The sequence below is a fragment of the Bidens hawaiensis genome, unplaced genomic scaffold (assembly GCF_021521415.1).
Source record: "Bidens hawaiensis isolate Kalapana, Puna unplaced genomic scaffold, B.hawaiensis_p1.1 tig00013810_1, whole genome shotgun sequence".
Lineage (NCBI taxonomy): Eukaryota > Viridiplantae > Streptophyta > Magnoliopsida > Asterales > Asteraceae > Bidens > Bidens hawaiensis.
The window spans coordinates 598,597-626,371 of NW_027492181.1; the positions used below are offsets into that span (position 1 = coordinate 598,597).

The following is a 27,775-nucleotide window of genomic DNA, read 5'->3' on the forward strand; positions in this document are numbered from 1 at the left end:
CAAATACTGCAACTCCCACTAAGACCAAAACCATGTGTAGTCATAAAGCCCCACTCCTTCCTGGGCGTTATGCGCCATGCGCCTCCTAGTCAGAGTTATGGTTTTTTTATAAAAACAGGGTGTAGTCATAACTCTCCACCCTCAGGCGTTATGCGCTCTATCACTATTAATTATTTTTGTTTTTTTAAATAATAATTCATTTAAATAATTAAATATAAAATTAAAAACTACATTAAAATTAAAAAAATACATTAAACTCACTAATAAAAACAAAATTAAAATAAAAAAAATACATTAAATTAAAAAAATACAACAATAAATAATAATAAGACTACATGTATTTTTCAAAAATTTTCGCTTGCCGAATTGCTTTTAGAGATTGGACTCTCGGGCCGTCTTCGGATAACTCCTTTGTTAAAACCTCGATGTCGTGGTCCGGTTCATTCCTTTTAAGTACTTCGATGGCGTCCATATTTACCTGAAGACGTTTAGTTCCAAGTTCTTGTATATCTTTGAGTCGAATGTTCATTTCTTTGAAATGACTTTCCATTTCGACATTCGAACCCGTTGCCGACGACGACGCGACCCCTTCCCCTTATCCTTGCTTCTTCTACACCCCGGTCGATGCATCTCGGTAATATCCACATAGGGATTCCCGGCTTCATTATCTCTTAAGTTGAAGTTTCGAGCGTCGGAACGGGGCGTTTCTGGATTAGCCGAAGACAATGTTTTAGACATTTTTTTAGGCTTACCACTTTCGGTGTCGGCCTCCATAACCGGGCCCCATTTTGGGCGAAACCTCAGTTGTTCTTTCCAAATGCTAAAGTAATTAAAGGTCCCAGAGACCTTATGTTGATACTCTTTCAACGTCGAGTCATCCGAGAGTGAACCGTATGGAAAGCCGTGCATTTGGTGTTTATATCTTTCCATTTCGACAGTATGAAATATTTTTCTCGACGCGAGTCCCCGGCAAGTTCGTGGAACAACTCTTTAATTTTGTTCCAAAATATGCCCGATGCTTTAAAGTTCGCTATAAAAAAATTAAAACATTACAAGTTCAATGTTTGTTCTAAGAAATTTAAAAAATATATAAGATCTTCCGATATTACGCACCAAGCACGAGCACATAGTTCACACTCGTTGATAGTCCACGGTTTAGTGTTCTTTTTAGCCCGAGCTTTGCCGGCGGGTTTCCATACGTGTTTTCTCGGACATCCATGTTGGCTCGAACCGCCGCGAGTCTTCGGGACGGGTTGTGGCTCCGGGTTGATTTGTGTCTCCGGCACCGTCTCGTTGTCGGGTTGGGAACCCGAACCGGCCATCATGTTTGTGGTTGGGTTTTGGAAACCGGACACCGTATTTGGGATAGGGGCTCCAGAACTTAGATATTGCATGTACGCGGCCATTTGCGCTTCGAACGGATATGCGGTTCGAGGGACGGGGACTACTGGCATCGAGATGGTAGATGAGTTCGGTTGTGGATTATTTGGGCCGGGATTGATTGCGTTGCCTTGTCGGGCATATTGACCGAAACCGAGAACATTTTGGTTGTTAAACGAAAACATTTTGGTAGTGGTATTTTAAAATTCTTTATGTTTTTAACTAATCTCTCTCTATATATATACAGTATATCTTTTACTTTTTTCAATATATAATAAATTTAGAAAGCATAATATTCAGCAAAATAAGGTTTAACATATTTTCGTTGACTCCTGTATCAAAATTTCGAGAAAATTTCAGAAAAAATCTGAAAAAATTCAAAAAAAACCTGCAAAAATTAAAAAAAAATCTGAAAAAATAAAAAAGAAAATTATGCACTAATTCATGAACAAACATCAATTTTCCATTACTACCAACCACAAATGAATCAATACAGTTTTCCTTTTAGCAACAAAACACAAAAAATACCAAATAAAGTCAATCCATTAATGGTATATCAAATACATATCAAAATTAACAATCAAAATGATTCGACCCGCTTAGGCATCCATTCTTCTAGGCTTCAAAGGACATGCTGCTCGATTATGACCAGACAGTTTACAAATTCCACAAGTGTTAGGCTTTTTCCCTTCCTTAATGTCCATTCCATTTCGTAGTCTTGTTGAGCGAGGACGACCCCTTTTATCCCGTTTTAACTCTGAATTTGGAAGTAATCGTCTAATATATGATGAGTTAGGCCAATAAGCTTCATGAGGAGGACGACCCCTTTCATCCTGAATGATATTGTAACAACATGAGATATAATAAACAACATGATAAATATATAAATTGAAGATCTGAAACATATATTATTGAAGAATCTGATATGTGATATTCATATGGCACATATTATAAGTAAATATATGAGTATGTACTCAACTCAGACAAATCTGACATGCGATATTCATATTCACATATTATAAGTATATATATGATTATGTACTCAACTCAAAGACAAATTGCATACTACAACATCTGAAACATATATTATTATAAACATATATTAGAATGATCAACACGTAAATCAACATTACTTTAGAAATTGTTTTTTATTTGTTCGAAATCAGAGTGCCAAACAACACAAGTAAAATCAAAAGTAACAGCAGAAACATGTAATCAAAATTAAAGAAAAAACTAGCATAAACGAACCTGACTATAATCGAAGTAACTGTCGAGTGAATCGAACGTCCTCTACACCGAAACCGGGGTCTTAACGAATCTGATAGTGCGATCGAACCAAAACTCGAATCAAAATCAATGGGTCGTGGAAAGATCTGGTTGCAGGTTGCGTACTTGCTATTGATTATGGGAGAGTAAAAGTCGGAGGTATGGTTGAGGGAATGAGGAAAATCTGAAGCGTCTATTTTTTTTTTCTTTTTTTTTTAATAATGAAACTAATTAAAACTACCCATATTAGTAAATATGTTTAAAAGTACACTAATATGGTAAATATGTTTTGTATCTACACTCAAATGGTAAAAAATTCTTGTTTGTGGTCTTAAACTATTTCTTTTTATTAAAATGTTTTTACTCTTATATTTTTTATTAATCTATTTCTTTGCTCATTGCTGTACGTATCCATTTAACGGTCGTTTATAATCATATATTACAATGTTGTTTATAATTGATGTAAAAATTTATATATTAATAGAAAATATGTAGGTTTTATAAGTATTTAACCTTTTTATTATTACGTATATTTTCTTCTATATTTACAGTAGGCATGTAAAAATTAAAGGTTGAATATTATGACTTTTACACATTTATTACACGTAAATCACACTATTAAAGTTTATTATTATCGACATTAGTTGAATAAAAAAGTGGCTTAATAACAATAAAACACAAAGATTGGGTCAGCCTTGATACGTGGCTTAAGATTCAAGTGGACATGTTATTTTTTCCGAGTACTATCTTAATGGTCAATACACAATAAGTAAAATAAAATCTTCAGATTAAACAGGTCATGATGTTTTTAAATCTTTTTTTGTTATGTAGCGGGGGATTGTTAGATAGGTCAATTAGGACGGTTGGATGATCAAGAGGATGATTCTAAGGGCAGAGTACCCGACTGGTCAAAAGCGAGTGTTTAAGAAATGAAAGACAAGTTCACAGCCATCAGGTTTGGTCCTCGCCAGGTAAACTTCTCATTTTGCTCTCTACAAGAGACCTAGGGGTGTTTGGAGTCCGAACCGAAACAAGCTGGTCAGTTTGAGCACACAGTTCTATTCATGGTGTAGTTTTTCGAGGTTTGGCAGTTTAATACTTCGGTCTAATTTGAAACTTGGAAATTGGCTGTGTAATCTGAACCGACCTTTAACCTTTATCATTTGTATATTTTGACTTCCTATTTTAACCAGCCGTGTAAACATGGAAACAACCATGTATGTGCATCATAATCATGAACCATCCTTGTCTTTTAATTATTTTAGTATTAACCAACGATCAAATTTAAAAACTAAAGAAAAAACGGTTTAAACCACCAAACCGAACTGTTAAACTGCCAAACCGGTGAAAACACCCGCTCAGGTCGACCACCCCGAGTGGCTGGTTTGTTGTTTCCCAGAACTGTAATGAGTGGTTTGACTTGATGTTGACTTTTCATGATTGTTTGACTATACTCAACTATCCTAAATTATATTGGTTGAGGTTAACTTTTCGTTTTTGTTTCGCTTAAGTTTTATAAATTTTTTATGTATAAAATTTGATTAAAATTTTATATTATCATGATATTAATCTATTGTTTTGTTAATAGATTTAAAATCATTTAAATACACTCCGGATCAATTCCATCCTGCTCATCTTTGAAAAAAATTTCAAGCTTACCCATTTGCAGCTGGCGGTATTGGCTGCATTATTGGGTCGTGGTCAATTGGCAACCCAAGTGAAATTAGCCACGAATCTAGACGTTACTAAAAGGGTCGAAAATACCAACGAAGCAATGAAACGGTATCCCAACCCAACTACAAGGTTAGCACCTGTCTACAAATCCAGGCAACATAGTTTACTTAACCGGGTCAAACTTTGACTTTTAAATCTTACAAAGCTAAGTTGTTCGGGTCAACCCATCAACTTCGTGGCATACTCGTATGCGGTCCCTAATATTGACTTCTCAAAACTCAGGCTGTGAGAAAAAAAGATAATTTAATAAACAAAACAAGCCGAGTAGAGAATACAATCAAGTCGGAATTCTCAGTTGTTGTGTTGGCTGGCAAAGTTATTCAGTTGCAGCGTAAATTCGACGAGTATGGTTTGTTTTATGAATAGTTAAAGAGTGAATTTTGTAATATTATGATGATGATCATCATCATCATGATGTTGAAGCTTCTTATACACTGTCAGTAACTCTCATGGGTTATGAGTTGTACAAAAATATTAACGTTAAATTATCATAAGTGAGTCTCATGTTAAACAGATCCGCAGATACATATGAATTTAGAGGTAGGTAAATATACAGTTAACCGAACTGACTCGAATCTCGAACCAAAACCGAACCGGTTTATAACAGATTATGTAGAAAACAGTTTGTAATTTTCTTCACCAAAACCGGTTAACCCGAACCAAAACTTATCAAAATCTGAACCGAAAGCGATAATATAGCCCCTGGAGGACAATCTTTGGTCCGCCACGTGCAACCATGCATAATATATAATGTTGATAAAATTGATTTATGATTTACATAATCTAATCTAAATTGTAATTAACAAATATATTAATTACAATTGATGTAGTTCCGACCCTTCAGTACGACTATTAATTCAATTAATGTGTTTCCAGTGATTGAGATTGATTGCACTATTTTTAATTCATGGCATCACCTTTTAACTCTTTTAACAATTAATTAATTGCATTAATTAAATGGGTTTCCATCAAAGGATCACATTTGTAGGGGTATGGTACTAAACCCGGTTTTACGACCCTAAATTTATTATGTTTGGCTTATTTTATTATATGGACTAATACAATGTTATTGGGCTGAGGGGGTTTTATGGAGGTAACCCTAACTGGGCTAGGCCCATTAGGGTACCATGATGGTGGCCATGAGGCTCCCTATATAAGGAGGTCTCCACCTCCTTATTAGGGGTTGGTCATTCTCAATAAGAGCCACCACCATATTTTTGTGTCTGTGAACAAGAGATCCTGGAGATTTCTTAGCGGTCACCTCCACACCCCCAAAAAGTCATTGCAGATCCCAACCAGCCGGAGAAGAAGATCAAGACGTGGTTCGTTCATCTTGAAATCCGTGGAAACATCGTCATGGATCAGGTCAGATTCATCTCGTGCTTCGACATTGGCGCCATCCGTGGGCCGGCAATGAACCACGCTTCGCTTCTCGTCTCGGCCCTCCGATCTGTTCATCAATATCTCGGGTCTATGGTTTCTTCTTTCAGATATGTTCTATGGAAATCCAAAAATCCGTAGATCTAAAAAATACTTCCAGATCTGGAAATACACAGGAAGAAATACCACCGAACTTTTGGGGAAAACCTTTAGATCTGTGTTTTTTCTAAGTGAAATATACCAAATCTAGTTATGATTTTTTCAGATCTGGGTTCGTTTGAGCAACAGTCACACTTCATATTCATAGATCTATAAATCCTATTAGATCTGTTGGTTTTACATAAAACCTACCTGATGTGGATATTCAAAATCTCTAGATCGTGCGCGCCACCGGGGATCAAAATCGCTCCCTGTGGATCAACTTCGGATTCCGCATGCGCGCACCCGGCGATCACTCTACGCCACAGCGGGTCGCATGCGCGCTCCCGGCGATCACTCTACGCCACAGCGGGCCGCATGCGCGCTCCCGGCGATCACTACACGCCACAGCGGGCCGCATGCGCGCTCCCGGCGATCACTACACGCCACAGCGGGCCGCATGCGCGCTCCCGGCGATCACTACACGCCACAGCGGGCCGCATGCGCGCTCCCGGCGATCACTACACGCCACAGCGGGCCGCATGCGCGCTCCCGGCGATCACTACACGCCACAGCGGGCCGCATGCGCGCTCCCGGCGATCACTACACGCCACAGCGGGCCGCATGCGCGCTCCCGGCGATCACTCTACGCCACAGCGGGCCGCATGCGCGCTCCCGGCGATCACTCTACGCCACAGCGGGCCGCATGCGCGCTCCCGGCGATCACTCTACGCCACAGCGGGTCGCATGCGCGCTCCCGGCGATGGCATGCGCGCTCCCGGCGATGGCATGCGCGCTCCCGGCGATTACTCTACGCCACAGCTCACGCATATCACATGCTCATGAAGACAGCCAAAACCTATGCTCGTGGCGCATATCACATGCTCACGCTTCAGGCATGCTCACGAATCACGCATGCTCACGCCTCACGCATGCTCACGCATCACGCATGCTCACGCATCACGCATGCTCACGCGTATCACGTATGCTCACGCGTATCACGTATGCTCACGCGTATCACGTATGCTCACGCATACCACATATGCTCACGCATCACGTATGCTCACGCATATCACATGCTCACGCATCTCATATGCTCACGCATCACATATGTTATTGGGCTTCACGTACGCTCATGCATATTAGATGCTCACGCATCATGCACGCTCACGCACCACATCTGCGCGTGAGAATAAAGGAGACATTGCGCAGGCCGCGCGTAAGCGAAATAACAAATGAACAGTCTAATCCAAATCAGGATAAGAACAACCATGATTGTACTCATATGGCTACGCGCCATACTTAAAGGTTGGGAATCCTCATAATATCCCATATGGCTACGCGCAATACTTAAAGGTTGGGAATCCTCATAATATCCCATATGGCTACGCGCCATACTTAAAGGTTGGGAATCCTCATAATATCCCATATGGCTACGCGCCATACTTAAAGGTTGGGAATCCTCATAATATCCCATATGGCTACGCGCCAAACTTAAAGGTTGGGAATCCTCATAAACCCATAGGCCACGCGCCAAGCTTAAAGGTTGGGCACACCTCATAATTTGCCCGAGGATGGGAACCATGCAATACATCCACTTTTAGTTGACATGTTTTTGCAGGTTCGGCTACGAGCCGCACAAACACCTATGACATCATTATTATTATCTGGCCATTTGTGCCTCCATTATTATTTTGAAAACAGGCCGGGATATTCATCCTGCGCGGAGGAGGCCCTTGTGGGCCAGTCATTATCATCATTTTATAGCTCGTAAGTCGCCTCGCGCGCAAGCTTTTATTATTCTTATAGCACGTAAGACGTCTCGCGCGCAAGCTTTTATTATTCTTATAGCTCGTAAGACGCCACGCGCGCAGGCTTCATTATTCTCATAGATCCGTAATTCGCCTCGCGCGCAGGCTTCATTATTTTTACAGCTCGTAAGTCGTCTCACGCGCGCAAGCTTTATTATTCATATAGCTCGTAAGGCGCCTCGCGCGCAAGCTTTTATTATTCTTATAGCTCGTAAGACGCCTCGCGTGCAAGCTTTTATTATTCTTATAGCTCGTAAGACGCCACGCGCGCAGGCTTCATTATTCTCATAGATCCATAAGTCGCCTCGCGCGCAGGCTTCATTATTTTTACAGCTCGTAAGTCGCCTCACGCTTGCAAGCTTTATTATTCTTATAGCTCGTAAGTCGCCTCGCGCGCAAGATTTTATTATTCTCATAGCTCATAAGTCGCCTCGCGCGCAAGCTTTATTATTCTCATAGCTCGTAAGTCGCCTCGCGCGCAGGCTTTTATTATTCGGCGTGCTATATCTTATTCATGCTAGTGCACCATCATTATCATAAAAACCACAACACGTCACCATCATGAAGAAAACCTCCCAAAACTCAAAGACAATAAAGATAAGGCCGAAGAAAAGGGAAAAAACCGCCTCACGCCCTAACACACCTCATAAAGTCCAGCGCTCCACCTAAACGCTTGCGCGCCCAGGAGCAACGCTGGACTTGGGGGGGCTTGTAGGGGTATGGTACTAAACCCGGTTTTACGACCCTAAATTTATTATGTTTGGCTTATTTTATTATATGGACTAATACAATGTTATTGGGCTGAGGGGGTTTTGTGGAGGTAACCCTAACTGGGCTAGGCCCATTAGGGTACCATGATGGTGGCCATGAGGCTCCCTATATAAGGAGGTCTCCACCTCCTTATTAGGGGTTGGTCATTCTCAATAAGAGCCACCACCATATCTTTGTGTCTGTGAACAAGAGATCCTGGAGATTTCTTAGCGGTCACCTCCACACCCCCAAAAAGTCATTGCAGATCCCAACCAGCCGGAGAAGAAGATCAAGACGTGGTTCGTTCATCTTGAAATCCGTGGAAACATCGTCATGGATCAGGTCAGATTCATCTCGTGCTTCGACAACATTCAACACAACCTAACTGAAGACGTGAGGGCATTCATTAGGAGCATAATGACGGTTGAGAGGGGCATTCATTGAATAAACCTTTTGTATCCAAATGATGAAATAGGGATTTCATAAATGAAAAAAGCTTCATAATGTTGTACCGAACGCTTTAAGAACGGATCAAGGGATTGACAAATTACTTTTTATGCTCTATTATGAAATGTCCGTTTTGTCGTCGTCCTTTAATTATGAAATTACCGTTTCGTCTATCACTCTTTCTTAATAATATAATATAGATTACTGTATCTAAATAGTATAAAGAAATTGATTATGCTGATATATAGAGCATTTACCTAACAAGATTACTAAAATTAAAATCCATATAATTCATTAACTAATATAATTCATTAACTATTACTTCTGTTATATATATATATATATATATATATATATATATATTTAAAAGTTAATATATATTTAAAAGAAGATTTTACTATTTATTTTTAAATATTTTATTAATTTTTATAACCGTTAATTCACAAATCATAAATCATAATTCCATAATTTATTTCCTTTATTATAATTTTTGTCAAATAAATATAATATTTAACAAACCATATTTTTAAACACTAAACTTGGACTAGTGTGTGTCGGCTTTACATATTTTATTTGTTGGTTAAACAATTTTTTTAAAGTACGCTTTAATATTTTTTTATAGTTCGCATTTACAATGATCGAAACTTTTTTCATGATTTAAAAATATCTCATCGTTGCATGGTTTTATTTCCGCATTTCAACGTTTGACACTTAGCTCGCCTTTAAAATATATTTTTTTGGATTACTAATTTATGTTTACGAATTTATGTTGGTACCGCTGATACGAACATAATTTATGTTGGTTCGCAATTGTAACATGTCGGTCTTTTTAGTTCCACATATGATAATTTGTTGTATTTTAGCGTTGACGGATTTATTTCTTTTGTATAGTTTCGATGTCGTAACTTAATACAGACTGACTTTACGTCGACTTGCAGCGAGTTTATGGTTTAACGTGTTTACTTATGTTTTTTGTTCGATTTAACGGTCCCGTCGCGAAGCACGAGGTCCTAAATCCTAGTTATTATTATTACATAAGATTAAGTCGCAAAGCTTAGAGGCAGGTCGTATTGGGCCACATCAATTTTATGCTTTGCATTGTTTTTATTTTAGTTTTGGTACCGTGACGTATGTAACCAAAACCGGTCCAATTAACGTCGACTCAACGTTGCAACGCCTGAGGCCGATAACTCTCGGGTTTTGCCAAATTACCGAAGTAATGCACGGGACATAGCACTCGTGTTTTACCTACCTTTTTGTTTAATTAAGTTTTGGTACCATATATAACAAGTGTAACCAAAAGCGACCAAATTCGCGTCGACTCAACTTTGCAACACCCTAGACCGACAACGCTCAGCGTTTACCAACACTCAGATTTACCTTTTCCCGCCGCAACGCGTGCATAAAAAACGTTCGGGTTTACCAACCAATTAAACATCATTTTAAATATTTTAGTTTTTATCTTTTATATGTTAATTTGACGAATTTATTTCTTGGGTTTTACCAACGTTGTTTATACCATCACGAGCGTCATCGACACCGACTGAATTCGCGTCAACTTGCCACTGTAACGCTCAGTTTTTACTCATCGGTGTTTTAATAACTCCCGGGTTTCAATGCTCATTTTTTACTAACGCCATTGTTTTACACACCAATGTTCAATTTTAGTTTTAAATTTTAAACTCCCTGTTAGCCCATGACTTTCCAATTTCCACATATCAATTTTAGTATATTATTATTATGTTTGGCAAAACTAACTGGTAGCTGTAGCTGAAAGTTGGTGGCTGGTAGCTTGAAGCTGGTAGCTGGTGGTTGGTGGCTTGAAGCTGTAGTTTTTTAGATATATTTAGATGTTTGGCAGAGTAGCTGGAGCTTTTAATAAATGTATAAAATTACTAAAATGAGCATAACTAAAAATAATAATAATAAATGTATTTACTTTAGAAGGTTATTTAAGTAAATTAAAATGCTAAAAGCTTGTAGCTTTTTCAAAACGCTACTAGTAGAAGCTTTAAGCTTTTTCTTCTGGCCTAAAAGCTTCAAGCTCTTTAAACCAAACAAGGTTTTTAATTAAGTATAAATTTTTTTCTTAAAAACTTAGAACCTTTTAAAATCTTCATGCCAAAACATACCCTATAATTACTGATAACTAAAATTTGCAATCATATAGTTGATGCATTAACAGTAAAATTTGCTTGTGGATATAATAATATAGGGTCCAACAGCCTATACACCCATTTTAACACCCACATCTAACACTTCCAAGTTATATCAATGATCAAGTTTTTGATACAAAACATATATATCTATAATATATAAATAAAAACATAAAAATCATACGTGTCGTGATGTGGTCGCTCTCTCTATTTTTGGAGTCACCAGATTTGCTTGATTTTTAAATGGAGACTTCTCATGCATTTAACCCGAATTCATGGGTATGGGTCTTACCAAATCCAGATATTCCTTAAACGGGTTATAACATCTCATTAAATAAAAAATTATTTTCATCAAATTATTGTTGTAAAAATCCTATAAAATAGGATATACTAAAAATTAATATCTTATTTATTTTAAAAAATATATATATATATATTATTTAAATTAAAAAACCAATTTTATAGTAAAAAAAATAAACAAGTCTTGAGTCTTATCAAACCATAAGTATATTATTAACATTCATAAATATTATTTATAATTAATAAAACTAATTTTATAATAAAAAAAATAAACGAGTCATGGGTCTCATCAAAACCATATAGCTTTTACACCGGGTTATAACATCTTATTTATTTGTGAAACAATTTATCATCAAACCATAAGTATTTTTAACTTTCATACAATAAAAAAAATATAAATTCAAAAAATAAATAAATATTAGAACAAACAATATAAAACAACCCCCGTAATACGGAGGATAAAAACTGATATATATATATATATATATATATATATATATATATATATATGATTACTCTTCTAGTAGAAGCTTTAAGTTTTAAGATTTTTCTTCTAACATACGAGCTTCAAGCTTAAAAGGTTGAAGCTTGAACTCTTAAAAGTTTTCTTAAAGCTTTCTGTTAAACATACCCAAACTAAAACTTGCAATCATTAACGGTAAAATTTAAACACCCACATCTAATCTAACTCTTCCAAGTTAAATCCATGATCAAGTTTTTGATACAAAACACTTCCCATTTATTTACCACAATTCACTCTCATTTCCGTCTTCTGTGTTCCAGTTCCAGTTCCAGTTCCAGTTCCAGTTCCAATTCTATATATATATACCAATGCAACACACAAATCACCACATTCTTCAGACATGGTGACATCAAATCCGCACTCAGTCTGTTCCATGAGATGCCAATCAAGAACACTGTCTCATGGAATTGTGTGATTTCTGGGTACCTCAAAAACGGGTTGATTTTACCCGCCCGCAAGGTGTTCGACGAAATGCCCACCCGAAATGTCGTCTCCTGGACCGCAATGTTGGACGGGCACGCCAAGTGTGGGAGGTTGGATGACGCCAGAACGCTGTTTGATTCCATGACTGATTATAAGAATGTGGTCTGCTGGAATGCTATGCTGTCCGGGTACACGAAGAACATGCGAATCGATGACGCAAGAAACTTGTTTGACCAAATTCCCGCCAAGAATTCGAGATCCTGGGCTATTATTATTGAAGGCTGCTTTTGTGCAGGGCTTGTGGAGGAAGCAAAAAGGTTGTTTGGTGTGTGTCCGTTTGAGGACGTGCTGATCAACAATGCAATGCTGACCGGTTATGCTGAGACGGGAGATGTTAAGTCGCTGTGGAGGTTGTTTGTTACGACGCGTGAGCTTGACGTGGCCTCATGGACAACCGTCATACGTTGTTTTACTAAATCTGGGAAGATGGTGATAGCGTGGAAGTTGTTTGACGAAATGCCTACAAAAGATGTGATCGCGTGGACTGTGATGATTCAAGGCTTCGTGCAGAACAATCAGATTGAAGATGCGCGGAGACTGTTCGATGCAATGCCTAAACGAGATGCGGTTGCTTGGAACACGATCATGAGCGGGTATGTTAAAAATAATAGTTTAGAACAAGCTATTGAGCTTTTTAAGAACATGCCAAACCGCAATATAGTTTCGTGGAACACAATTCTTCAAGGGTATGTTCAAGAAAACGAGGTTGTAAAAGCTCGAGTCTTTTTCAAGAGGATTCCGGTTAAAGATCAAACCACTTGGAACATAATGATTTGTGGGATTCAGAGTGATGAGGCTTTCAATCTTTACTCCCAAATGCTGCATAACCGAATCAAACCAGATCATGTAACATTCACTGGTTTAATATCTGTTTGTGGGTCACTTGCTCTGCATGGCTTGGGTAAAGCAATGCACTCGTGTGTAATAAAATGCGCGTATGTAAACGATCCAACGGCTGTTAGTTCATTGATATCTATGTATTCCAAATGCGGGTTTATAAACAGTGCTGCTTTAATCTTTGAAACCACCATAAAAAAAGACACAATTTCATGGAACGCGATGATTATGGCGCATGCGTGTCACGGGTCGGGTTTAAAAGCCCTAAAACTGTTTTCTTCGATGACAGAATCTGGTTACCGACCCGATGATTTGACTTTTCTAGGATTATTAACCGGTTGTGCTCATTCGGGTATGGTTAAAGAGAGTTGGGAGTGCTACAAATCAATGGAAAAAAGGTGGAAAATAGCCCCTAAAGCCGAGCATTATGCGTGTATGATTGATGTTCTTGGTAGAAATGGGATGTTAACAGAGGCATATGAGTTGGTTAAACAGTTGCCAGTTGAGCTTCCATCATATACATGGGAAACATTATTAAGTTGTTGTAGAGTTTATGAGAATTTTGAGTTGGGTGAATTAGTGGCACAAAAGCTTGAGGGTACTCGCGAGTTAAGCGCTGGGATTTGTGTGCTTCATTCAAAGATTTTTGCTGCAAGAGGTATGTGGGCCGACGCAGCTCATGTTAGAACTTTGTTAACGCGTCGTGGGGTTAAAAAAGATGTCGCGTGTAGTTGGATTGAGTTAGAGGGTAGGGTTTTTCGGTTTGTTTATAATGACAGGTCTCATATTGAATTGGATAAGTTGCATAAAATGTTGGAGAGCTTGTCTTTTGCAATGGAAATTTATGGCTAAGTAGCGCAATTTATAGCAGTTTTCAGATTTTTTTTACCGCATTTGTTTTTTTATCATTTTACGCTTTTGCCCCTCATTTGTTAGTATAAATAGGTATATATTATATGTGTTTGTTTAATTATTAGCTCTCACACACCGTTGTGAAAATTATTCTTGTAACGAGGAACAAAACTATTTGATGCAATTTTGATTGATGTGAAATGCCAAGTGGCCAGAACAAAGCTCAATGCAAGAAATGTGGTGCGGTTTTGAAGTCGGAATCAAACTCGACTTTGAAAACACATTTAGCAACGCATTGCAAGGTGCTGAAGACACTATGGCTCGAGGTCAAGCAACTTAATGTTAGATGATGGATATATTTGAAATTTCGACATGAATATTGTTTGAAGTAGCATGAGAAGATTTGTGATTTAAGATAGTTTGTCATTCGACCACTTTCACAACCTGCGATTGAACATTCCGATCCAAAATATTCACCAACCACGTTATAATCACGTAAGTTGAGCTATCCTTAAGAGAATTAGTCATTCCAAAATAAATGAGAGGAAACATAAAATAATAATAAAAGGATAAATATTAAAAGGATGCCAAGTAATTAAGAAAGTGTATATGTTGGAATAAAAATAAAACGTTATCAATTTTCAAAAGAATAAAAAAATAGTATTTCTACATAAAAAATCAAACATTATATCTAATTAGTTATATAATTTTTTGTATAATATAACCTTGTACACATGTAGTTAAGGTGAAAGATGTCTATTTAGACTCGCCCATTTTGTAAAGATATACGTCTTTTGATGGAAGATCGCAAATTGAAACCTAGACAGTTGTTTAATAGAATTATTAATATAAAATAGTATTAATAATGTTTGTTTAATGAAAAAAATGAGGAAAAAAAAAGGCTAAGGTGAAAGATGCATTGAACGACTATTTAAAAATATAGATTTTTGAGAAGGTGGAAGTTAAAGTTTTTTAGAAAAAAAAAACAAAAAAAAAAAAAACAACTTTAAGCCACCTGCTCCCGTAAAGGTGATCAATAATTTTGGTATTTTTGCCGAACCACCAAAAAAGTGGTTGCATTTATTTTGTTTTACTTGTATTTTTTAGTTTAAAGGTAAATCCATGAGTAAACTTACAACAATTATCTACTTTTGTCATAAAATAAAATTACTTTTTGAATGTAATTCATATTTAAAATATGAAGTTTTAATATAAACTTGTAAATAAGTAATCAAAAGCTAAAAAGTAGTTATTTTGATTTCCAATCATGTATATTCACATCTGGGTCAGGCAGATTATAACTATACCACTATGGAATCGTAAATCCATTTTAATTTCAAAATCATCATAATTGTCGTCGCAAACTTGATCCACGTTTTACTTTAAAAATCATCTTATTGATTATGATTTGATAACTATTGAGAACAAAAAAAAAGGTTAACGTGTATTAAGTTTAAAAGTGATTTTTAGTTAAATCATATAAAGAACAAGATGTGAATACTCTTATATTAGCAATTTAGCACTAAAGCATGGATAAAAGGTATGATAATTTTAATATTTTAGTTATAGAGGTCTTTTTTTTTCTTTTTGAATGGCTAAAGTTGTATTAATATAAACTCGGCTAGTAAGAAACTAGACAGGATGAGATAAATTTACAAACCGATCTAGAAAAACGACCCCAAATGTGGTGCAAGACTAAAAAAGAGAAACAGGTTACAACTAACCAAGCGAAACAAAACAAAGAAGTTTTAAAGGGAGTGACACGATGACACACTCCCATGAGCGAGTATGAAATTCCGTTGCACTAAAGCACATATGCAGAGTGTCCTAATTGCCATGCTGCAACTTCACACTCCCGCATGAAGCGTTTCTAAAGATTTTAACCAAGGTTGCAAAAGTTGTTAGGCGAACCCTAGGTGGTTGATTGGGGAGTTGGGTATACTTGGAGTACTTGGACATGATAAATGTAAAGAAAATTAATTTGTGAATATTATATATATTTCAAGTATCATAAGTTAATAATTTATAATAAAACAAAATATTAATATAAATAAGAGAAATACATTTTTAAATATTAGTTTTTTCTAAAAATTTGTTAATCATTAATTAAAATAATGATATTTGGTCTTTAATATTATAGAAATATGAATTATATTTCACTTTTTCAAGTCAAAACCAGCCCAAGTTCACCGACTAGATGTTATTCTAGCTGAGGTTGATCACTTTTTGTCGATTTTTTAGTAACTAGGCACAGTTAAATAAACTCGCATCGGTGACGTACCGTGTAACAAATACTCGGGCATGTAAATCTGCATTCACAACATTGATCCTAACTATAAGTCGCCCTTGTTTCTCTTAAGCTTTTTATAAGAAAAAACAAGTGGTGGAAGGTATTTTTTTCACATACTAGTGGGTGATCTGGGAGACTCGGAATGATGCTACTTTCAAGGCTAACGATTTGAAGACGAATCTTATTTTTAACTCGATTTTCGATTTCTCTTTTTTGTGGATAGTCAGTCGAAACAATAATTAAAAGGTTCATAGGCCGAGTGGTTAAATCCCATATGCTTAGGATGTAACTGTTTGATGCTTGGTTAGTTGTTTCTAATCATCATCTTTTTAATATATTTTTATTGTTAAAAAAAGTCGCCCTTGTAGAGCATCGACTATGATACTATTGTTTTCGTTTTCAATTGTTCTCTTGTATTTATATTGGCATGGAAGAATTCTATACAATTTTGTAATTGAATTAAAAAAGAACGACCTTAATTTTTACTCTTGTGTGTTCTTTTTATAGTTGTTAATTCTATGTTTTTAAAACATTGTGTTTTGATAAACCAGGATAAGATAGTTTGGCCATGAAAACTGGAGTAATAAACGTGTGCCACATTTAAAATCGCACCCGATGGAAACCACTTCTTTTTAGTTAAACAGTCGAAACATAGTTTTAGCAAACAAACGACACTATAAAAAATATTTTGTTTTAATTTAATAGACCACGGTCTCAAATAAGCAACCATGCACTACTTTAAGAGCATGTCTAGGATTAACTTTAAAAACACCTTATTGGCTTATTAGCTTTTCAAAAAGCCAATAATTTAAATGGTGTTTGGCAATCACAAAAATTTATTTTATTTTAGCTTTTTAAAAAGGGTTAAAAAACAGTTTTCTAAAAGCCACAAATCCTGACTTTTTGAAAAAGCCGATAAGGCAATAAGCAATTTCCACACTCAATCTCAAACATACTCTAAATCTTTTTTGTAAAACTGCTTTTTCTTATATGGACGTTTATGATGAAGAAACGCCTATTTTTATCAAAATCCTTATTTAATAATCTTATTTTCTTCTTCTATTATCATTCATATGATTGTTAGATTATGTGTAGTTAAAACTTCCCATATTTAGGCGTTTTATGACTCGTGACGATTTAGTAATCATTAGAAAGTTTTGTAAAAAGTGGTGTAGTGATAAAAAGTCCACAACTCTCATGCAATCATTACCTCCCCCTCCCCTCCTCTCCCCTCTCTCACAAAACGCATCCCTTCAAAGTTATGTATATAACTTTAAAACCCTTAACTTTGAGGGGGTAGTGCAAGGAAGAGTTAAGAGTCATAACTTTACCCATAACTCTCTCACTAGTTGCTACACGTGATCTTAGAGATATTAATGTGGGAGAGATTCTTAGGCCATGTGTAGTGGGCTACAAATTAGGGCGACAAGGGGCGAAATTGGGCGAGAACACCGCCCCCGGGGCGACAAAAGGGGCGAAATTGGGCTGGGCAAGATGTTTTTGTCGTCGGCTTGCTTGTGGGAAATATTATTATTATATCATTATGTGTGTGATATATATGTATATATATATATATATATATATATATTAGGCTACAACATCATTACACCCTAAAACAAAAACTCACTCTTTGCCACATGACGCAATTCGTCCCATTTTGTGGCACCTCCACTACACATAGCCTTATGGTTCTATAGAAGGGGACCAACCAATTAGCATCACCATGTTTCATCATTTCTAGTACCATATCTTCAGTAGGAAAGGTACATGAAAAGACGGGAAGAAATATTGTTTTGCTCTTCCAATTAAGCATGATTGACCGAGCGGCAGTGGTGAGCCCCGACCAAAGCATACGAAAAAGGGACTCAATACGTATAAAATTTACCGGCTCCGCCCATACTGATTGGAACTACACTAATTGTTTTTATTGGTTTCTTATCTTATTTTCTAAAACTAAAATCTACATCAATTTGTAATTTATACTAATCGTGACTTTCAATACTAATGTGACTATGAACTTTATATAGTCAATGTGTAACCCTTAAGATAATAATTATAAAAAAAATAAAATAAATCAACGTTATTAATAAATTTAAATAATGCATTAAAAGAACCAAAAAAATGCATTAGACGTAAAGTAAGAAATAAAATATAACTAAAAAAATAAAAATAAAAATAAAAATAAAATCTAAGGCCGGACGAGACTTATTAGAATATTAACATAACTATATACACTTATTCTTTTAATTTAATCTAATTAAAAAAATAATATGATCATAAACATTTCATAATCTATTACATGGTCTTCTCAAAATATGAAGGGAAACAACTTCACTTCCTGGGCTGGGTGGATCCACCACCCACATCCTTACCGGTTGCGCCACCACATCCACCACCGTGATCCTCCCACCACCGCCCGCAACGACACATATTTTCCCACCGCCAACCGCCATGTGCTCGGGCCCTTTTAAAAGCTCTGACCCTTGAACCACCTCTTGCCAACAATCCATTACATCATCATACTTGCTCACACCACCCTTGTCTTCATCCACCACGTACATCACCTCCTCCTCCTCCGCCACGCCCACCGCCCCGTTCCACCCCGAAACCATCCCCGGAGACATTTTCTCCCACTGGTTTCTCTCAACATCATAAACTACACCTTCTTTTCCTATATTATTACCCTTCACATTCACCATGCAAATCTTTCCTTTATACCCGACCGCCTCTACCGCCTCTCGACTGAATCTTCCGTCTTTTAGCCCCGCCACCTCCTCCCACCGCCACTCGTCTCTCACTACAATAAATTAATTTCACTGTCAGAAAACTGGGTATTTACGACCGTAATTTTTATGACAGCGTCTTCAACAATAATTTTACACTAGTCACAAAACTTACGATAGTAAATAAGTTTTTACATCCAGAAAACTGGACATTTATGACTAGAATTTGTGGGGAAAAAAAAAGTATATTCACAAATTCTACAAACAGACATAAAGGTCCAGTTTTCTAGCCGTGTTTTTTTTTCATGTATAAATGCATCAAGGAAAAATGCTTACAATCCGATAATTTATCACAATATTTTGATCTCTTCACATCCCATTTCTCGACCATCCTAGCTACCTCACCGCGGTAGTGTGCACCAACACCGCTAGCCACATACACCGTGTCCCGGTAAGACCCAGCAGCACACCACCGGCGTGGATTAGTCAGTGGAGGACCAAGACACCATTGACCGGTCAACGGGTCAAAAACCAGCGGGTGGGATAACGCGGGCAAAAGGTTGTGGCCGGTGGCTGCAATGAGCACAAGGCAGCCAGCGACGGTTAAAGATTGTATGGTGAAGTTTCTAGATATGAAGGACGGGTGGCGGTGAAGGAGATGGAGGGGCGGGTCAGTAACCGGAGGCGGCAAAATAGTCCACTTGGAAGATATTGGATCAAAGGTGTGAAAACTGATAGAGTCTGACAGGCATGACCTGCCATTATTATTATTACTACTATTACTATTACTATTACTACTACTGTTATTTGCAACTAAGGCGTAAAGGGATAAAAAGGGAGGGAAGTGAGGGGTGTAGATGAGGTGGCGCCACCGGCGGCAGACGGCGGAGAGGAGAGAAGGGCGGATGGTGGAAAGGATGGGTTGGGCGAGGTGGTTGGGCAAACCGGGTAGGAGTGGGGGGTCCTCTACGATGGTTTGACCGTCGTTGGTGTCTGTTGACTTTTTCAAAGAACATAACATTTTGACTTTGTTTTGTAAATATGCATTGGTTGTGGTTTCTCTATTTATATACAACTACCAAATTGGAGGTATCTGGTCTAGGTGACTAAGTGAGACATATTTATATCCTAAAGTTTATTTTTGTAATAACAATAGGATTTGAAATAAAATGTGTTACATTTACTTTCCAAGGGTGGATTTTTCTGAGACCTAAACTTAAAACCTTCTCATCTAAAACCAAAGTGTTTAAAGACGTCTTTTTCAATCGACCGCCACCTCATTGGTATATAATTTGTTGGATTCGTTCTTTAACTTTAATAATTTAATAAATGTTATAAGAACTTATAACATTTGATGAATATGAAAGTTAATATAAATAAGTTTAAATTAGTTAACATTAACATAAAAATGACCCCTCGAAAAAGGGTTTATGGGTTGTACTTTAAAGGTTGGTTAGGCATGTGGGCAGAGGAGACAAATGTGAACGAGAATTGATAGAAAAAAGGGGTTTATGGATGTTCGCTTTTGTGACAAGAATTATCATGAAAAGTGAATTAGGTCCCAACTTTGGCCCCTTTTTTAAGGAAAGTAAGTTTTTTTTCTTTAATTTTTTTTTTTTTTTTTGAAAATTGACTTTCATTAAAAAAAGACACAACCAACGACTATCACCAAGACGGAGAAAGACGCTGAAATCCAAAAACCAAAACCAACAATCACGTTACATCAAATAAACACCAACTTTTCCAATCCACCACCCCTATCTTAGATCTATTTTTGTACCAAAGAAAACCCAAAGATTTTATATCCGCAACCATTTCTGCCACGTTAGTGCTCTTGCCCGAAAAAATCTTTTCATTCCTAGCCCGCCAAATCCTCCAACAAGTAATGATGACAATTCCATGAATAATCAACCTTTTATTCCCCGTCGCACCACAAACCTTATGCACTTCCACCAAATCATTGACATGAAAAAACAAATAGTCTAGGGATGTTGCACCATGAACCAATCGCATTCCAAACGGCCATAGAAATGGAACACCCGGTTAACAAGTGCTCGAGCGATTCCTCATTACTCTCACATAAAGCGCAACTATGATCATCACAATACAAATGACGTCTAGCTAAAGCCTGCTTGGTTGGAAGGCTATCCAGAACGGCCCTCCACATAAAAATATTACATTTTTTCGGGACCCAATCGCTCCATTGGAAACTGGAACTCCCAGCGTCCACAACGGACCGCACCATCCATCTTTTAATCGCCGAAACCTCAAACTCTTTGCAGCTACCAACCGCCCAAGACCATGAATCTTCACGGTCAACCATCACCACCCCTTGAAGGAGATCTTCCAACTCCTGCTTCTCGCTCACCTCCTGATGGGAGCAAGGAGCTCTAAGCCAATCCCACACAATGCGACGAGAAGATCCAGTGACCACCAACCGATCAGCTAACAAGACATTTTTATGTTTTTCTACCGCATATAAGGACGGATACTTGTCCATAACCGGCGCCGAACCCAACCACAAATCCGTCCAAAACCTAACTTGGCGACCATTCCCGACTGTGGCCCGGATCACTCTATTAAAACCCACACCATCAACCTTAAATTTGTTCCAGAACATAACACAATTCTTCCAAACCCCGGGAACCCCATTATTAACCGGAGCAAGCCCCCAACAGCGCGAGGTCCCGTGAATAGACAACACTACTCTTCTCCACATCGCGTGCTGATCATTTAGAAATCTCCCAAGCCATTTAGTAATCAACGCTTGATTATTAACCTCTAAACGAGCGATACCTAAACCCCCTTCTTTTATAGGTTTGGTGACTACCTCCCAAGCCACCCAAGACATCTTCCTCACTTCATCCGAACCTCCCCATAAGAACCTTCTCATCAAAGCTTCTAAATCATTGGTAACCTTCTTGGGTGCCTTAAAAAGCGAAAAATAATAAGTGGGAAGACTATCCAGCACCGATTTAATAAGGGTTAACCGACCAGCAATAGATAACGAATTAACTTTCCATTTAGAAAGCCTCTTCTTGAACTTGGACACAACCGGTTCCCAATTAACCACCCTATTCATGTTAGCTCCAACCATAATCCCAAGATAAGTAAACGGGATTCTACCCGGCTTACAACCCATGAAACCGGCTTGGATATCGATCTCACCATCTTCTACACCTACTCCAAATAACACTGATTTATGGAGATTAATCTTTAGCCCCGAACACAAGTAAAATATGCGAAGAATACGTTTCAAGTTATCAAAATTAAAAGAAGACCACTCTCCCATAATCATAGCATCATCCGCATAAAAAAGATGGGATAAAGTAGGACCTTCGTTAGGAAGAGTAATACCATGAAACGCACCTATATCACAGGCTTGTTTCAACATACCTGAAAAAGCCTCCATCATAATAATAAAAAGAAAAGGCGATAGCGGGTCACCTTGACGAATGCCTTTATGACATCCAAATTCGAAAGTAGGAGATCCATTAACAAGAACAGACGATCTGCTCGCCAACAAGATACCACTAATCCAATCGCACCAGACCGAAGGAAAACCCATCTGAGAAAGAACCGACAACAAGAACTCCCAATTCACATTATCAAAGGCTTTATCGAAGTCAATCTTGAACATAAAAATTCTTCTTTCCCTCTTTTTAGCCCAAGCAATAACCTCACTAGCCACCAAAGGGCCATCAAGAATATATCTCCCGGATAAGAAAGCCGACTGATGCTCTGAGACAATCTTATTCATAACCGTTTTGAGTCGATTCACTAACACCTTCGACACAGTCTTTAAGATACAACCAATGAGACTTATCGGTCTAAAATCCCCCAAAGAAGACGGATTGTTTACCTTAGGAATTAAGGTGATAAAAGACGAACCAACCCCCGAGCAAAAACTTTTAACCTTATGAAAATGATCAAGAATATCCACAAAATCCTTCTCGAACAACTCCCAAAAATACCGAATGAACCTAAAATTAAAACCATCCGGCCCAGGAGCTTTGTCACCACCGCAATCAAAAACCGCCTTCTTGATCTCATGCACGGAAAAATCACTGATCAAAAAATCCGCCTCCACCGAAGACAAGACCGAAAACCCATATCCAATCAACCGAGGCCGGAGTGTAATAGATTCTTTAAACTTACCAGCAAAGAATCGCAAAACTTCCTTTTTAATGAGAACCGGGTTTGTTTCCCACGCCCCATTCACTTCCAAACCCGGAAAATAATTTGAAACTTTACGTTTATTAATAAAACCGTGAAAAAATCGAGAATTTTCGTCTCCATGAATCGCCCAATTACAACGAGCCTTTTGCTTCAAATCCCGGTAGTAATGATTATCCAACTCGCCTAGCCGTCTTTTAATTTCGCTTAAAGACCATGTCTCTTCTTCCAACAAATCCCGGACCTCCAAGGTTTGGTCCAAGTCCCGCAACTCTTGCTCCAATAAAACCCTTTCCTCCTTTTCTTTGGCTTTACAATCGATCGCCCATCTAGTAATAGCAGCACGCAAAGCTTTAAATTTATACAGCAATCTCGCGTCCGGAGAACCATGAAACGAGCCATCAACAAGCGTCTTCTTAACCAACGTCCCAAAATCCTCTCTACCAAGCCATGAATTGAAAAACCTAAACGGTTTGGGACCATAGTTCTTGGAAGAACCAATTTTCAAAACCAACGGACTATGATCCGGCTTATTCCTCTCGAGAGCAATATACTCCGCACACGGCCATTCCATAAAAAAATCCCAATTAACGAAGATTCTGTCAATACGGCTTAATTTATTTCCTGCGACAAAAGTAAAACGCCTCCCTTTCAAGGAGTACTCGTGAAGATTCGAATCATCAATGAAGTCGTTAAACTCATTGGCCTCACCCACATTAAACAAAGAATTCCGCCTATCCTCAGCACACCGAACCGAGTTAAAATCTCCTGCCACAATCCACCTCCCATTACCCTCCTCGATCAAATCACGAATTTCCCCCCAAAGAGCTCTTTTAGTAACTAGATTTTGAGGAGAATAAACATTGAGAATATGATATGAGCTACTCTTTCCTTTCACAGTGCCCGAAACAAGAAGCCAATTATTATTCTTGACCACCCTTTCCATACGAAAGACTTGAGAATCCCAGATCGATAATAGAAGGCGATAAATTTTATTCTTGACCACCCTTTACATGAATCAGTGCCCGGAACAAGAAGCCAATTTTTTTTCTTTAAATGGCTACACATTCATTTACTTTTATTTTAAAAGAAATTTTAATTTTGTATTAGGTTTTGAACCTCGTATTCACTCTCAAAAGAAAAAAGAAGGCGATAAATTTTAAGAATTATTTATTTGTTTTTAAGAATCATTTTAATACAATAATATTTGCTTAATGGAAACATGATTCATGTAAATATCGTATATAATGAATACATTATTATAATTAAAACCTATTTTTTTAATAAAACATGAAATCTCTGATAATTTCACAAAAAGATCCAATTATAATAGAGAAGACAGATAGGCAGACAACAAGTTGCGTCACAACTCCGTTTTCTAGTTTTCATACTTTATGTATATCCAACAATAGTAGGTGGTTTTTATATTATATATTATATGATTAGAGAAGCGTGAATCAAACCCCAGCAGTAGAAAAGACTTAAATCAAATCCTGATCCCAGGTCACTTAAATGGCAGTTTTGATGGAGGTTACGGACGCTCCTAGCGGTTTCCAACTTATCCCACGTCGCCAGAAAGATAGGAAGATCTGGGATTAATTGAAGACAAAGGTGGTTTGTTATCTGATTGTCAATTTTCCAAAGGTGAATAGATTCATTTGATTTGTTCATGTTATTATGTGAGTTGTAACTTGATTGAATCATTGAATGTTTATAGGAAAGACCAAGTCACTAAATCTGAAGCGACATTTGGGATTGGGGATTTGTTCTGCTGGTAAATCAAAAACTTCATCTTCCGAATTCAAAAATCATGTAAGTGTAAAATAATGTTGTTTGTCATAACTATCCTCATCGAGGTTGCTGTTGGATTCGTTGTGTTTATTTTATTTGTCTCAGTCAATCATTGCCTTGGAGGATTTAGGTAACTTACTCCTTCAATTTCACTAATTATGTAGGTTTTAATTAATGTTCTATAGTTAGGGTTTCAATATTTGATGTTCCTTTTCTTTGGTGACTGGCTGATCCCAGTAGGTCATCCTGCATCTACTGATTTATGGGAGGTTGGTAGTGGTTTCTCTTGTCTCCTTATTCTTTATGTTTAATTTGTCTCTTACTTTTCTCCTTTTATACATTTTAGATCTTAGGTCTTCCTTATCAACAATTGAGCATGTTCACAACAGCTATTTTGTATTATCTTTGGACTTAACTTTTTGAAAGATTAGATGGTTTAAATTTGGACAATCCATGAAACAATGAATAACCATATCATGTTTGTATGATTTACTTGTAGAGCGAGTTATATTTGTTGAAATATGGTATCTAATCTTTTGAAATGAATTATAAATGTGATGACTTAAAGTTGGTTTATTCTTATTCAGTTTTCATATGGTTGAGCTATTGAGTTGGATGAATGTCTCATTGGTTTAGAGTGGATATGCCAACATGATGCTTGGTTCTCATCGAAAGGTAACATTTGGCCATACTTTCCAACTACTAAATCAAGTCTTAATACAACAAGGATACGTGGATAACAAAGTAGTTTGGTATAAATATTTTAGTAAATGGGTCTTAATGTCTTATGGTAAATGGGTATTTGTTAAACATGTCATTTTGGTGTAATTTTTTAAGGCATTTATGAATTGTTAAAATATTCTTTTAAATCAACCCGGAAGCTCAACTATTTGAAAATACCAGAATTGCTTGTGGTTCTAATGGTTTTTTTGTGACACGTAATCTGAATATTTTAGCTTCTGATTATACAATCAAGTATCCAATAAAATAAAAATCAATATAGTAGTTCGATAAATAGTATTTTACTAAATGGGTCTGCTGGTAAATGGGTCATTTACCAATCGGTTTTTTTTACTCAGATGTGGCTTAACACTTGAAAAGAGTATGTAGGCTTGTGAAAAGAGTATCATTGATTATGACCCGTAATGACAAATTGCTGAAAATATATGGAAATAGGTTGGAAATACATGAAAACATGAATCGTTTGGCTTGGTTCAGTTCGGTTAACTGAAGGTACACAAAGAAATTAATAGCTGATTTATAGGTTTGTCGTTCGGCTTTGGTTAACTGTTCGATTGTTGCTCACCCCTATAAAAAAATTAGCTAATTAAGAAGAGGAATGGTATCTATTTGGCAGATCTTTCAACTATTAGAACTATTTATCCTAATTAGACAGAATATAAAGTCTGTGATGATTAAGGGGACTGAATGGAACAAGGCTGCAACCTCATTTTTTATTTTAGTTAGATTTCTATTTAGATGTTTAAGATATGTAATAGTCTTATAATTTAACAAAGACATAAGAAGGATACAAAGTAAAAGCATGTTGATGTTTATACTTCACTATCCACCGCTAAGTACCTCATTGAACAAGGTGTTAATACTTCACTATCAAGTGAATTAGGAGCTAAATAACATATTTAGTTTTTAAAATAACACCAACCTCATCTTTACATCATGTCAATGAAATCGGTGAGTTGTATAATACTTTTAGTTTATGATCATCTTTCTCTATATAATTATTCATCTAAATGAGTTGGTCTGATTAAATGTTTGCAGGATATATTGAGTTGATAAGAGTTATTGATCTCATGTGGTCTTGATATTATTCACAAAGTGTGTGTGGCATGACTGCTGGTCATGGGGATCAAGAAGCTTTAAGGCTTCTACTAACATACAAGGCTGATGTATGACTTTATTGTTGATTGTTTTTACGTTTCTTGATTTTATGTATATTTCAAATTTTGATGTGCTTTAATATATATTATGTTAATTTCTGTTGTGTGTAATACATATATGTATGTACACTTGCAGTTATATGTTATTAAACTGTGGACATGGGGTATTTGTAGAGGTGCACAATTCTAATACCCGACTTTGGGTAGGTATAGAGTCGGGTATTTTATTGGGTATTTGAAATACCTAGTAGTGGAAAAACTCAGTTCTGGGTATAGAAGGTTCCAATTTTGGGTATTACCGGGTACAAATCGGTTTCAGTTCCGGGTACGGGTTTGGTACTGAAATGTATATTCTATACGTACCCTACGGGTAGGGTTGGGTACAAGTTTGGGTAATAAAAACCAGGTATAAAAAAACGGTTCCGGGTTCGGGTTTTTTATGCACCTCTACCTATTTGTTTTGCAGCCTAATATTGAAACTGATGATGGCATTACGCCTTTGTTGTTAGTTATAGCTAAAGGTTAACTCCAATGTTTAGAGCTGTTAGTTCAGGTTCACTAACTTTTCTGTTATTAAAGTTTATATGCTACTGAAATATCTCAAGATGCATTATTTGTCAAATAGTAATATTTATGTGTGTTGGATCACATGCAGGTGCTAAAGTAACTATGTGGAGCAACGCCACTGCACATTGCTGCTGATATTGGTAACCCAGAATTGATCGCATGCTTGCTAAAGCTGGTGCTGATCCCAATATGGCTTACGAGGTTAAACTTTGTTTGTCATGATATTTGTGTGTTCCTTACTTGGATGAAAACATGCCATATGTTTGTTGACAT

General features: G+C 37.0%; 2 protein-coding genes across 2 annotated transcripts; one reads left to right on the forward strand and one right to left on the reverse strand.

Annotated features, from left to right (window-relative positions):
* Positions 1–12,068: 12,068 nt before the first annotated feature.
* On the forward strand, positions 12,069–14,057 carry LOC143545043 (uncharacterized). The gene has a single exon (XM_077036997.1). It carries the CDS (start codon positions 12,069–12,071, stop codon positions 14,055–14,057), a length of 1,989 nt encoding a protein of 662 aa, XP_076893112.1.
* A 4,504-nt stretch (positions 14,058–18,561) lies between these two features.
* Positions 18,562–20,206, reverse strand: LOC143545068 (F-box/kelch-repeat protein SKIP25-like). Its single transcript, XM_077037016.1, has 2 exons — positions 19,407–20,206; positions 18,562–19,144 (listed from the first exon to the last, which is right to left on the reverse strand). The coding sequence occupies exons 1-2, from the start codon at positions 20,089–20,091 to the stop codon at positions 18,633–18,635; spliced, it is 1,197 nt and encodes a 398-aa protein (XP_076893131.1). The 5' UTR covers positions 20,092–20,206; the 3' UTR covers positions 18,562–18,632.
* Positions 20,207–27,775: the final 7,569 nt, after the last annotated feature.